This window comes from Lithobates pipiens, unplaced genomic scaffold (genome assembly GCF_037356315.1).
Source record: "Lithobates pipiens isolate NorthernLeopardFrog02 unplaced genomic scaffold, aLitPip1_a1.2 Scaffold_1, whole genome shotgun sequence".
NCBI classification, from domain to species: Eukaryota; Metazoa; Chordata; class Amphibia; order Anura; family Ranidae; genus Lithobates; species Lithobates pipiens.
Genome location: NW_027507685.1, coordinates 137929972 through 137943734, shown reverse-complemented (window position 1 = coordinate 137943734; position 13763 = coordinate 137929972). Strand labels below are relative to the sequence as shown.

The following is a 13763-nucleotide window of genomic DNA, read 5'->3' as shown; positions in this document are numbered from 1 at the left end:
AGAGCAAACAAAGGTTTGCTTTAAAGTGGAATTCAGGTTATACACCTAACTAGCCTCCTAAAACCTATGCTAACTAACCTGTGTATGAAAGATGTATATACTTATCTATTTTCAGCCTGCTTCATTCCATTCTCTTGAGCACCTGTATCAGCCAGCCGCGGAAGCAGGGGTAAGGAGAGAGCATGACAACAGCCATTAAAGTCTGCAGTTGTGACATCACCCATAGGTGTCAATGGCCCATCTGCTGTCAGCACCCCCTCCTCTCCCCTGCAACAGGGCTGGCTGACACAGGGGAGCCGGACTGGACCAGACCGAAGCGGCCTGAAAATTTAAAAATATAAACATTTTTCTTACATAGATTAGTTAGCATAGGTGCTAAGGGGAGCAGTTTCCGAGTTAGGTGTACAGCCAGATTCCACATGAATGCCACCCTCCCCAGCAGCACATACTCACGTTCCTTTTGCCCACTCCTGCCTCATTCAGCTCCAGGTGCTAAGAAAGAAAGCTTAGTGCAAGTTCCAACTGGAATATATACAGGACTCACAACTGTCGTCCCACCCTGTATGGAACAGGTAAAAATAAGAAACTAGATTCAAATTATTAGAAGAACGATCAGATTGTGATAGGACACAATGGCTCTGGTGAGACAAAAAAAAAAGGTGTTCCTCAGAGGACCCAGATTTGAAGATTCACTTGTATAAAGTCTAATAAGAGTGCCAAACAAAGAGTCTGAGAGTCCAAAAACTTTTAATATTAGTATCGATTAACAAACGACAACATAGAACAGCCAATAAATTTCAGGGGTTTAAAGACCTTTTCCTTTTTGGTCTTTGAGCCCCTGGAACGCATTGTCTGTTGTTATTTGTGAGCCAGCACTGATATTAAACGTTTTTGGACTCTAAGACTGGCCCTGGCATTAGGCTTTATACATGTGACTCTCCACCCATAGGACTGGCCTATATACCAAGAACCAGCACTGTCAAATGAGAGGAGGAGAGTAAGTCACATGAAGTAATCTGTATTTACTTAACTCCTGGAGGCTGAGTGGAATGGCAGGGGAGTGAAGAAGGTCAAGGTAGGTGCAGCTAGTGGGGTAGAGGGCATTCAATTTGTAACCTGTAAGCTTCTCTTGGGCGGGACAAATGTGACGGTTCAATGGTCTACATCAGGGGTCTCCAAACTTTCCAAACAAAGGGCCAGTTTACTGTTCTTTAGGTTTTTTAGTGGGCTGGACTGTGGTCAGTGGATACAAGAAATACCCCATCATGGGTTTTAATGGGAGGAATAGTGCCTTATTGATGCTATTAGTGAAAGGAATGGTGTCCCCTCATTGGTGTCAGTGGAAGGAATTGTGCCCCAAGGATGCTGTCAGGGATAGAAATGGTGTCCCATCATTGGTGTTAGTAGGAGGAGCAGTGCCCCAAGGGCCGGATAAAAGCAAGCAAAGGGCCACATGCAGGCCCCAGGCCATAGTTTGGAGACCCCTAGTCTACATGGAGCAAAATGTAATCTGCTTTATCAATTTATAGAACTGTAATTCTAATTTCTCAGTGTATGGTGAAATCTAAATAAGCCAGTCGCACATTACAGTACAAATGAACCATCGCCTATAGATTACCCAGCAACTAAGTGCAATGGCTGACCTAACTGGATAATGATTGAATGAATTACTTAGACAGGCCCTTGCACAGTTGATTGTAAATCTAAATGAATTTGTACAAAAGCTTTAGACAGGTGCAATATGACGCTGGCCATACATGGTCGAATTTCGAAAGAATTTTCTTTTGAAAATTAGAAAATTTGTGCGTTTTGTGATCCGATGGTGCCACTATTGATTTCGAAATTCAGCCAACCAAGCCTTCAATTTCACCTCATGTTGTTACAGAAAAGAATTTTCGCGGCTGGGAATCTTCTTTTCTTTCCGGGAATTTTCTTTTCTTGCACATGCGCATTGCTTCTTCGACTACATTTCTCGCACGATTCTCCCATCATTGATTAGAAAATTGTTTGTTTGAAAGTTATGTCCAATTACTCAAATTTGATTGCCGCAAGAAAATCGGCTGTTGCTGCAGCCCACTAATAGTGCGAAATACAAAAAAAAATTCTCAGATAAGATTTTCAAAAGAAAATTCTTTCGAAATTTGACCCATGTATGACCTGCCTAAGAGTTCCTAGATGTGGTATTGAAGAGTTTTTCATGCTTAGTAAAATGCTGCACCAGCTTTACTATCAGAGCAGCAGCATGTACCGAGCAAAAGAAAGTCATCAAAGTTCCAAAGTAATCAAAACTCCAACGAATTTCAACACAGGAAGAACAAGTGATGACTTCTAAAAGCTGCTGAACATGAAAATGTTCAATGACCTTGCATAAACCTATTTGAAACCCACTTATGGGGTGATAAAATATGACCTCCTGTAAAGCTAGTCAGACATTAGTTGTAGTTTAGGAGGTTAGGAACAGTTGTATGGCCTATAATCTACTTCTACATAGATTATATGTTATTTCTGTACCAATTTAGCCAAATTTCTTACAAAATGTGAAGAAGTAAATATTTGAAAAAATATTTTGGTCAGGTTTAGCTGCTTCCATAAGAGCCTCAAAGCTAATAAACATACTGTTAAAAAGTATTTGAAAAATAAATGAATAAAATGTATTCCCTTGACATGCCCACCAGTGTAAGGATGATCGTATAGCTCTTACTTCACTCACCCAGTCAATATTTACTAGCATTAGTAAAACGATAGGAAAGTAGATCATATTTACTTGTTTAACACTTCTTTTTACATTTCTTAAATTGCTTACTGGTTTTTGACTTTTTCATTTTTTTATTTATTTGTTTCTTTTTTTTATTATTCATGAATCTTCCATTATATACATATATTTTTTTGCATTTGGGATATCAATTAGTCCACTATACACATTATTTCATTCATTAACTTGTACAATCACCTTTATTTCCCTATTTTGAATGCTATGTAATGATTTTTATTAACAAATTTCATGGGCCAGTTAGGTCAAGGGGTTAACATTACTCTGTAGGCTTTTTCCTCATTTACCCCTCCCACCCCTTAGCCCATTAGATTTAAAATGTTCTTCCTGCGGTTGCCTCGCAGCTTTGACAAAGGCAGGCGCACGAAACGTGTCAGCTACAGCAACACCTTAGCTTGCGGTCCATCTTTGTTGATTCGGTTTCTGTACCCGGTGCTGACATCGCACACACGTCTTTGCATATGCTCAGCTCCGTCCAACATCACCGTCTCCTTCGCCTTGGCTCCACTGCACTGATGGACGTCATCCTAGTCAGAAGCCGTGTTTGGTGACCACAGAGGCTAGCTCTGATCACCACTGAGGCTGCCGGGAGTTCCCTCCGCTTCTCCATCTCTACACTTATCGGTCCCATGACAACAGGCGGAGTTCCCTGTCACCCCACTTTGTCATATTGGAGCCAGAGCGTTCTTCCCTGTATGACTTCCTGTCAATAGTGAACGGCGAGCCTTCCGAGGGCAGCTAACCCCTCCTCTTCAGGAACATATGGTGGTACCATGTTTAAAACTTTTTCTTTTAAATTCCACTTATTTTAGTGTATAGTTTTAATAATTTTTCCCCATATACACTACTGTTTACACTTTTACTTATAGCCCTATGGACATTCTTGGGCTTCAACCTATGTGCAATAAAGTGTTTTTTATAAATTGAATCCAAAGTGTACATAAATTTATGTGAATATGACACATATGAACATAAACATTGACTTTAAAAAAAAAAAAAAAAAAAACAGCGCTGCCTGTGTTTTCGTATATCCTGTTCTCCATTTCCCAGTGGTTGGCAGCTGCACTGGGTGTCAATTTTATTCTTATACACCCCCCATTCACTTTGCGCTTCAGGAACTTGGTGCTTGTTTCCTGGTTTCTGGCCTAGGCAAATTATGTCATACATCCCATGAATCTTCAGAAGGGAAGGAAGGTTTTTCTCAACTAAGCACACCCTTTTGCCTGCATGCCTGACCTAGGGGCAGATTGATTCCAGGAAGTGAATGCTACATTAATTAATTTACCTGTACTCAAGAAGGTCACGGCCATACTGGGGCAGGGGTGTTAACAAAATAAAGCATGGATGGATGGATGACTTTGATTTGAATATTATAAATTAATTAAATAGCGTTTTTGTTGCTCAGATGCAGTGTAGTTACCCTTTAAAGCGGGAGTCCGCCGTTTGTTTTTTTTTTTTTAAAAGCCAGCAGCTACAAATACTGCAGCTGCTGACTTTTAAAATAATAACACTTACCCGCCCAGCGCGCCCACGATGTCGGCACCCGAAGCCGATCTCTCGATCGTCTCTCGGGTGCCGCCGCCGCCATTTTGGGTATGGGAATCAGGAAGTGGAGCCTTGCGGCTTCATTTTCCGGTTCCCTACTGCGCATGCGCGAGTCGCGCTGCGCAATAAGGATGGTCCCCGCTGTCTCTGGGATCCGTGTGTTTCCCAGCAGGCAGCGGGGGACCTTCGGAAAGGGGCATAGATTCTGCGGAAAGGGGCGTACCTTCTGCAGAATCTACGCCGGAAGTGGGTGCAGATACCTGTACTGTACAGGTACCTGCACCCCCCTCCCCCCTGAAAGGTGCCAATTGTGGCGCCGGAGGGGGGGAGGGTTCCAATGAGCGGAAGCTCCACTTTAGGGTGGACCTCCGCTTTAATATTTGGATTAAACTATAGCATTGTAGGCACAGAAACCTCTGCAGTGTATTGATTTATAGACTGCTGCGCTTTATGCCAGTTAGAACTGGAGTTTTTCCAAGAAACAAAGGCCACAATATGACCAAATATTGACCTGCCGGGGTGGTGGCTACATTTTCTCCAAATGGGTTAAGCCATTCCTGTATAAAAGTGAGTTGGTAGGCTTAAAAATAATGAAATACATTAGGCAGAGCAAAGCCACCATCTGCCACTATGGCCTATAAGGAGGTTCTTACAATGTAGGGCTATTGTTCAAAGTAAACGTGGACACCACAGAGTGTCTACTTTCTTTAACAGGTTACAGGATAGGAATACCAAGCCTGCCCTGAAAACATTAGAAAATTTGAGGCAGTAAATAATTTTAACCAAGCTGATGCAGTCAGTGAGGCTCAGGAGAAGGATATTCCATATGTGTAACTTGGATTCCATCCAAAAGATAATTGGGTTTACATTTAGTGGTACAAACATGGAAAGACTGGTATGTATTTGTATACCTAAGGTTGTAAATTCTTCTACTATTTGAAGTTTTGTTTGGGGAGATATTTTTTAGTCATAAAATTTTAATTGATCTAGTTTTAGACAAGTTTTCTTTAAAAGAAAAGTGAGGGATATGAAAAAAATCCAATCCATAATCACCTAGGTGGACGCAGCACTGGCCCAATGCTGCATCTGTCTCCTGCTGCCTGTAAGACCAATAATCTTGCAATCAACTGATCACTCAGTTTTCAATCTTCAGAGAGCTGGTGACTGTCAGTGACAGAGCTTCCTGCTCTGTCCCTCCAGCACTCACTGGAGAGATGGGCTGTGGAGGGGCGGTGTGGCTGCCTCAGGCTCTGGGATGCTGAGCCAGCTGCCGGTCAAGCATCTAGGTAGATACTGACATTAAAGTCGGGATCTCTCCAGAGCAAAGGCCCAAACTCCCAGAGTCTGAACCGGCTGAGTGACATCTTCCACCAGTGGGCTTTAGCCCACTGTTGATTGAATACAGGAGTGCAGAACATAGTACATTACTGTGATCCCCAGAAGATGTAGGGCCAAAAGAGCTTTGGCTCTACTTCTCCTTTAAGGTCTTCCTACCAGACACCAGGGAACATCAGATAAAAATACAATTGGTGAAGTCAAGTCAAAATATCAATTACTAGCAGTTTCTATATCAAAGTGGTGAGCTGCTGGTTTAAAAAATATACAGAAGCACCAATAGCATTTTAAAAATGATAGATTTGGACAAAATGGCTACTCCACCATCTGTATACCTCATACAACCAACATTTTTCCAGGCTAAGATCTCACAACAACTTCATACTAATCAATGCTTTAGTACGAAGAGACATTTAAAGGCTTTTCACACAACAGTAGGTAACCCAGTTCTGAATGTTGTGAAATTAGGTAACATCCATTAACTAAGTTGTTAATCTGTCTGCTTGAAATCAGGCCAAGGAGAGGATTTGCCCATAGATTCAGGATGTTGTTTTCAGCAGAATAATAACGCAGCTGGTGGTCTAAACCTGTTGACATAGTTTAATTACTATATTTTACGTACATTGCACAGGTTTAAAAAAATCCTGTTCCATGAGTTCAACCAGCAAGTTCGAAAAACCTTGTATACTTAGAATTCACAGCCTGTAGTTGGTCAAAAGAAAGACAAACACCCTTAGCCCTTGTATACACGGTCGGACATTCCGATGAAAAATGTCGGACCAAGTTGTCGGATAATCCGACCGTGTGTGGGCTCCATCGGACAGTTTCCGTCGGAATATTCGACCAACAAAGTTTTAGAGCTGGGCTATAAAATTTTCCAACAACATGATCCATCGTCTGATCGCTTGTAGAGAATTTAGATCGGACAAAGTGCCACGCATGCTCAGATCAAATTCCTAGACCAAAGCTATTGGCTACTAGCCTGAACGTAGTCCCGTCGTAACGAAATAACGTCATCACGTTACGAACGATCGGATTGTCCGACCATGTGTATGCAACACCAGTTTCGGACAAAATCCGTCGGATTTTGTTGTCGGAATGTCCGACCGTGTGTACAAGGGCTTAGAAAGCATGGTTCACATTGGTCTGGCTGGGAAAAAAATCCATCTTGACCCCAAAGCCATATTGCAATGTTGCAGGAAAAATAGGGGTTTGGTGTGATCAATGATCAACAATTAAGCCAAATTAAGCCAAATAACTTTTGCTATACACTGGTGGTTTTGGATGTAATTCTACTGGGGCATAAAAGAACGATTTGTATGGTTTGCATTGGGTATACTGACAACCTTTGCATGCATTATACAGAAGAAAAAGTAATGACAACTATATATATATATATATATTTCATCAGAACCAGTTAAACAAGAACCATGTTTGCACGCCTTGCAGAAAAAAAGCATTTCATGTGGTCTAAACATATAACAAAAAACCTCAAATCACAATGTTATGTGGTTTTACTTCAGCTGGATTTCACAACATCACTGTAAAATGCTGAGATAGCGTAGATGAAACGTGTCTTGCCAAGCATTTGTCGGGGCCTGTGTGTCACATGAACAGTAGGATCATCCAGGCAGTGAATGATGCACTTGCTCAATTTATTCAGAATTGTTTTTTCAGCTTAGCTTTAATTTTGCTGAATGGAACTTGTGATTTCTGGGAAGGCGAGAGGGAGGAAAGTAGGCATACCAGTTTCTTTGTGACTCATTCGGTGCATTCATTGTTCTGGAGAAAATTGGCCGTCATAGGAATTTGGAATTATCTCCCAATAGGTGGGCAACCTTTTCTTTGCTCTAAGTTTTGACCTCCTAAAGAGTTTGCTAAAGGGTCAGCCCACCCATAACTGGATTATTTTTTTTTAATTATTATTTCACGTGACTTTTTCTCCACATTCCCATTTGGGCCAAACTGCCTGGCAAATCAACTGATGCCTGGGGCTGGTTGGCACAACCTATAATACTGCTGCGGAAATTGAGATTGAGCAACATTTTGGACTGCATATATATGGAAAAAAATGCAGATCAAGGCATGTGAAAAAAAGTGCAGTTTGTCCAAGCACTATTGAGGTTAAGAGGATATACTTGTAGGCCGTAGGTGTCTGATGGGTGGGCTATGCAGGTACAGACAGCGGGGCAGATTCTCTGAGCATGTTGTCATCTTTATCAATGTGAATAGAGGAAGTTAGAGAGAAGTACAGGAGGGTGTGACTACCCTACCTAGGACCCTATTTCCGGGTCTGCACATTTTCTGTGACCATTATGAGAGGGTTACACATTCCTGGATTCATTGTTTATCTTATATTATGAAGCTGGAATATACAATGGTGGGTAGGAACAGCCATAATTCCCAGGTGCACAGAAACATAGCTGGGAATTATGTCAGGGAGATTTTGACATTGGAGTATCCTAAACAACATCCCAGTCTCGGTCCGTAGGGTTCAATATTGAGTTGGCCCACCCTATGCAGAAGAATGGTCAAACATTCCCATAGACACACTCCTAAACCTTGTGGACAGCCTTCCTAGAAGAGTTGAAGCTGTTATAGTTCCAAAGGGTGTAATATGTTTTGCAATAGTTGCCCTTTAAGTCAAAAGCTGCAATAAAAATGTAAAATATGTCCTCACTTATAATACACCGCAGAACTCCTATAAACAAGCAAAACCCCCATACAAAAGTGCAATGCGATGCACATTCAACCACAGACTTATGCCAGGAAAAAGAAACCTTTTTTTTTTTTTTTTTTTTTTACAATTTACACATACATACCCCCAGTATAGTCTACAGACTCATGGAGCTGTACTGTAATCACACATAATTAGAAAATTGAAGCATAAGAGAACCTCAAGGGTGATGCTGGTAATTAAAATGTACAGTGCCGTCTGGATTTGTAGGGCAGATGTGCTATGGTTCTGTTCTGTGCCACAGCCAGCAAGCTGTGTTTAGTGATGTTCTGAATTGAACTGTGCAGAGCTCTGTAGAGAACAAGAGTTTAGCTTTTTATGACAGATGAATATGCCACTATGATGTGACCTCTAAGTCACCAGCCACATGTACACATGAAGGGAGGGCCATAGCAGGTATAGATGATCCCGTGCTTGCCTAAAGTGGAACTCCAGACAAAGTTTATTGTCTGTATAGAATTGGGAAAGGTTTCAACATTATCTGTAATTTCCAAGAAACACATCAGGTAATAGAAATCTCAGTAAAATGTAAAAGAAAATCTCACGCTTGGAAATTTCCTTTCACTTTTGTTACAGTGACTGCTGTCAATATTTGGAATTTCCCTCTCAGTTTACAGCCCAGTGAAAGCGACAATAGAGAGAGTGCATCTCTCCAGCACTGACAAAGCCAAAAAATAAAATGTGACATTGTTAAACATCTCCTTTCTGTTCACAAAACTAAACAACTATCTGAATGCACATTCTTAAAGTGGTTGTAAACCCTTACAAACCACTTTGACCTACAGGTAAGCCTAGATTAAGGCTTACCTGTAGGTCTAAGAAATATCTCCTAAACCTTTACGGTTTAGGAGATATTTGCCCGAAGACAGGCACCGCTGTCTACGGCGCAGGCGCACTGAGCGTGGCATCGTCAATGACGAAGATGCCGCACGGGTCGGCTCCCGTGCGCATGTGCGGGAGTGACGTCATCGCGGCTTCGCCAAATGACAGTGGTGGAGCTGCGAGACCCCACCGAGAAGATGGATGCGCCAGACTACAGGGGTCAGCGGTGACTTCGCTGGCTCCTGTGTCAGGTAAGTGACACATAATGAACTACTATGCGATGCATAGTAGTCCATTATACTTTACCTTTGCAGGGAATGAAAGAGGAAGTAAACCCATCAGGGTTTACTTCCTCTTTAAAGTCAACTCAATACAAATTACCCATATCATTTACAAATTTGTGTAACCTACTGTTCTATACTAGCTAGAATTTTACATTAAAGTGTCTTAAAAGGACTTGGCTTCAATGCTTTCTTGACTTAGAAGAAGAACAGTGGTCGTTGACCTTGAAGATGTATAGTAGTCGCTGACCTAGAAGAAGTATAGTAGTTTCTAACCAAGAAGAAGTATAGTAGTCTCTGACCTAGAACAGGTCTAGTAGTCGCTGACCTATTAGCCCTTGTACACACGGTCGGAGATTCCGACGGAATGTGTTCTATCGGACCGTTTTGTCGGATATTCCGACTGTGTGTGGTCTCCATCGGACTGTTTCCGTCGGAATATCCGACGGACCAACTTTTCCAACTTGCCGGTAAAATTTTCAGACAAAATGCTCCGATCGGACATAGTCCGATCATGTGTAGCCTACTCCGACAGAAAAAGTGCCACGCATGTTCAGATCAAATTCCTAGACCAAAGCTATTGGCTACTAGCCTGAACGTAGTCCCGTCGTAACGAAATAACGTCATCACGTTATGTACAATCGGATTTTCCGACAACTTTGTCTGACCGTGTGTATGCAACAATTTCGGATAAAATCCGTCGGACAAAATCCGTCACACAAAATCCAACGGATTTGGTTGTCAGAATATCCGACCGTGTGTACAAGGGCTAAGAAGTATAGTAGTTTCTAACCAAGAAGAAGTATAGTAGTCTCTGACCTAGAACAGGTCTAGTAGTCACTGACTTAGAAGAGGTATAGTAGTTTCTGATCTAGAAGAAGTATAGTGGTCTCTGACCTAGAAGAGGTATAGTAGTTGCTGACCTAGAAAAAGTTAAATGGTCACTGATTTACAAGAAGTATAGTGGCTGCTGACTATAGTAGTCTCTGACCTAGAAGTATAGTAGTCGCTGACCTAGAAGTATAGTAGTTGCTGACCAAGAAGAAGTATAGTAGTCTCTGACCTGGAAAAAGTATAGTGGTTGCTGACCAGGAAGAAGTATAGTAGTCGCTGTCCTAAAAGAGGTAAAGTAGTCACTGACCTACAATACAAGAAATATAGTGGTCACTGACCTAGAAGAAGTAAAATGGTCACTGATTTACAAGAAGTATAATGGCTTCTGACTATAGTAGTCTCTGACCTACAAGAAGTATAGAGTTTGCTGACCTAGAATAAGTATAGTAGTCTCTGACCCAAAAGAAGTATAGTGGTCGATGGCCTAGAAGAAGTAAAGTAGTTTCTGACCTAGAAGAAGTATAGTGGTTGCTAACCTAGAAGAAGTATAGTAGCCATTGATCTAGAAGAAGTATAGTGGTTGCTAACCTAGAAGAAGTATAGTAGCCATTGATCTAGAAGAAGTATAGTGGTTGCTAACCTAGAAGCATAGTAGTCGCTGATGTTGAAGAAGTGTAGTAGTCCCTGATCTAGAAGTATAATAGTCGCTGACCTAAAAGTAAAGAGGTACAACATTATGACACTCATTTACAGCATACTTGTTCTGGGTCTGTAACGTAAAGTCACAGACAGGCAAGTTTCTAATTTTCTTCAGGAGGCCAGCAATGGTGGCCCCAGTTCTTCCATCATGGCAGTATCACAGTTTTTCTGTGGGATACCTGGACAGCTAGGCACTGGAAATGGCATCCCCTCTAACTGCTTTCCTTAATTTTTTTCTGATAAAGTCACATCTGCATTTATGTGTAGTTGTTATTAAAACCTCTCTTATAAATACTAAAGATGCACATAGATTTGAGATGCGTGCCACCCAATCAGGCTATGTGCCACACATCCCACATGTGAACTACGAGCTCACACCCTGGGAATGCTCACCCTCCCAACACTATAGCTTAAGTATGGATACAAATGGAGAACTTGGGTGCCAAAGGTTGCATGCCTACGGTGGTAGAAATCCGGCCCTGAGTGTAATTAGCATCAGAAGCTCACCAGTTCCGTCTACAAGCTAACCTGCAGTAAATCCAATCAGTCGTCTCTTACCATCTTTGTGTCATGGACTTGAAGGCAGAAGGTCTCCAGGATTTTGTCTAGGTAACGCCGGTACGGGCTGTCCTTTCTTTGCGGCAGGAAGCCTTTTCTTGCTGTAAGTGGTACGTTCATACCTGGGCACCAAGATAACTCTCGACTACTTCACGTTGAATGTCCCGATTGTCATGTTTGTACATTCCACAGTCACCTCCTTCTTTCTCATCTGTTTGCTTAACGCAAGTTCCTCCCACTTAATACACTGTTTACCGGCATGACAGGGCAGTGCCCTTACCTGGGTGCATTCATTCACATCGAGTGCCTGATTCATCCAGCAAAGATCCTAGGAAATCCCTCAAAAGTTTATTCAAGGAGCAAAGGCATTGTGTTCTTTCCCCGCGGTTCTGTTCATTGTACGGGAATGCACACAAACACTGTCATTTAAAGCAAGTCGGGGCAAATATAATTACTAGGAAATCATACAGGGCACACGGGGAAGGAGAGACAGACTTTGCTTTGTAGGAGTTCCTGCAAACTTTGTGTATAAAAAGAGAAGATTAGAAGGATTACAGCGTCTGATGTATACAATGCAGATAGTGGTGGCGTGTATAAACTTGAGCTGCATTAGGAGGCCAGACCACAGTTCTGATGTCCTTAACAAACCCTACCTAATGCCAACAAAGAGAGGCTGCAAGAGATGTCAGACAACATACACATACAGATATGATCTGGTTACACAACAATCGTTCTCATGACCGACTGATGTACCAACATGCTTGAATGCACCTGGCGAATCTGCTTGTTTCTACCTAAAGTGATAGTAAACCTAAATTTTTCCTACAGTCGGTGCTTAAAGTGCTTGTAAACCTCAAACAGGAAATACGAACAAAACATATCCTTCTATATCGTGTATTTGTCTCAGTTAAGAGCACCAAGTGTCATTCGTGCTTCATTCATCTGCTATCAGCATGAGTCACTTCTGACATGATTTCCCCTGACACCAAGAGAAAAAAGGTGACAGGGGAGGAGCTCCAGCAGATTGATAGCCATAGCTCCCAATTTACCCTGATTTTGAGGGGCTGTCCCTGATTTGGAACAAAGTCCTCTTTCCTCCTCATTTGTCCCTCATTTTTAAAATCCACTTTTTATCTTTCAAAAACTGTTTCCCGGTGCTAAACCTTTCATCAAATTTCTAAATAGCTGCATTTGTAAATATTAAAAGCCAGTATAACAGAATAGTAGTGGTAAAATAAAAAAAAAGCACTTGTGGGTTTAACTAAACATTTTTTTTGTATAATTCTCCTTTAAGGGGGTGTGGCAGGAGGGGGTGTGTCCTATGCCAACATACTTTTGCTAATAGATGTCCCTTGTTTCTGTCTCAAAAAGTTGAAAGGTATGACTCTGTTCCTGTGTGTTGTGTGAATGGGGGGGGGGGGGTGTCCCTTCCCTCCAATCAGCTCTCAGAGCTCTCCAGAGTGTAATTTTAACTCTCACCCCTTTTTTCTGACAGTTCAGGCAAGCTTTAAAAAATTCAGGACTTTGAACAGATGTAGAGAAGAGAGGACAGCAGAGAGACAGGTACAACTTATATAAGCCAGTGACTTGACTGGGTATATGTAAGGGTTTACAACCACACTAAGATAGGATTTACAAAGTGGTCAGCATCTACTGCATTGTGTTTAATTCTGTCCCTCCTTTTCCCACTGTTGCTACTGGTCTATACTTCAGTTGTAACGGTGGCTCCCTTGCTTGCACGATCCTATAGAGCCACAGCCACCCTTTCATGCACAGTCCTGGGCCTACTGGCTGACACCAATACACTGCCTGTGCCAACAAGCACAGACAACTTGAGCTTAAAGTGAACCTTCATCTTCCTGAGGATGATCCCGCCTCTTCACCCATCCTCCCTTACTCTGCAGGAATAGGGCATTGCTTTTTTTTCCTTTTCTTTACTTCTTTTTTTTTTATTTATTTAAAGTCCACCCCACCTCCCCATGCAGGTCACTCACCCTAGGCGAATGACATGCCCGCTGTGCCCCCCAGGTAGGTCACATTTTCCAGGAGGCATAGCCCTTAATTCAAGAGCAGGAGGAGGGGGCGGGTCTATCGGTGTATCATTAAGAGGCCTGCCAGCTGAACCCGGCAGAGCCAGTGGGCCTCTCGATGACGTCAGAGAGACCATGGCGGAGCAGGACGG

The 13763-nt window shown here is 42.2% G+C and overlaps 1 protein-coding gene across 3 annotated transcripts in view; it reads right to left on the bottom strand.

The window, feature by feature from the left end:
• Positions 1-13763, bottom strand: part of RALGDS (ral guanine nucleotide dissociation stimulator) — a 240723-nt gene that overhangs the window by 141634 nt on the left and 85326 nt on the right. Inside the window, exon 1 of one of the 3 annotated variants that reach the window (XM_077477493.1) lies at positions 11582-11879. The exons of the other annotated variants lie outside the window; for them this stretch is intronic. Within the exon in view, the coding sequence (XP_077333619.1) occupies positions 11582-11701 (120 nt within the window). The 5' untranslated portion in view covers positions 11702-11879. Of the gene's footprint in view, positions 1-11581; positions 11880-13763 lie in introns of those variants that run through there. 3 annotated transcript variants of the gene reach the window in all.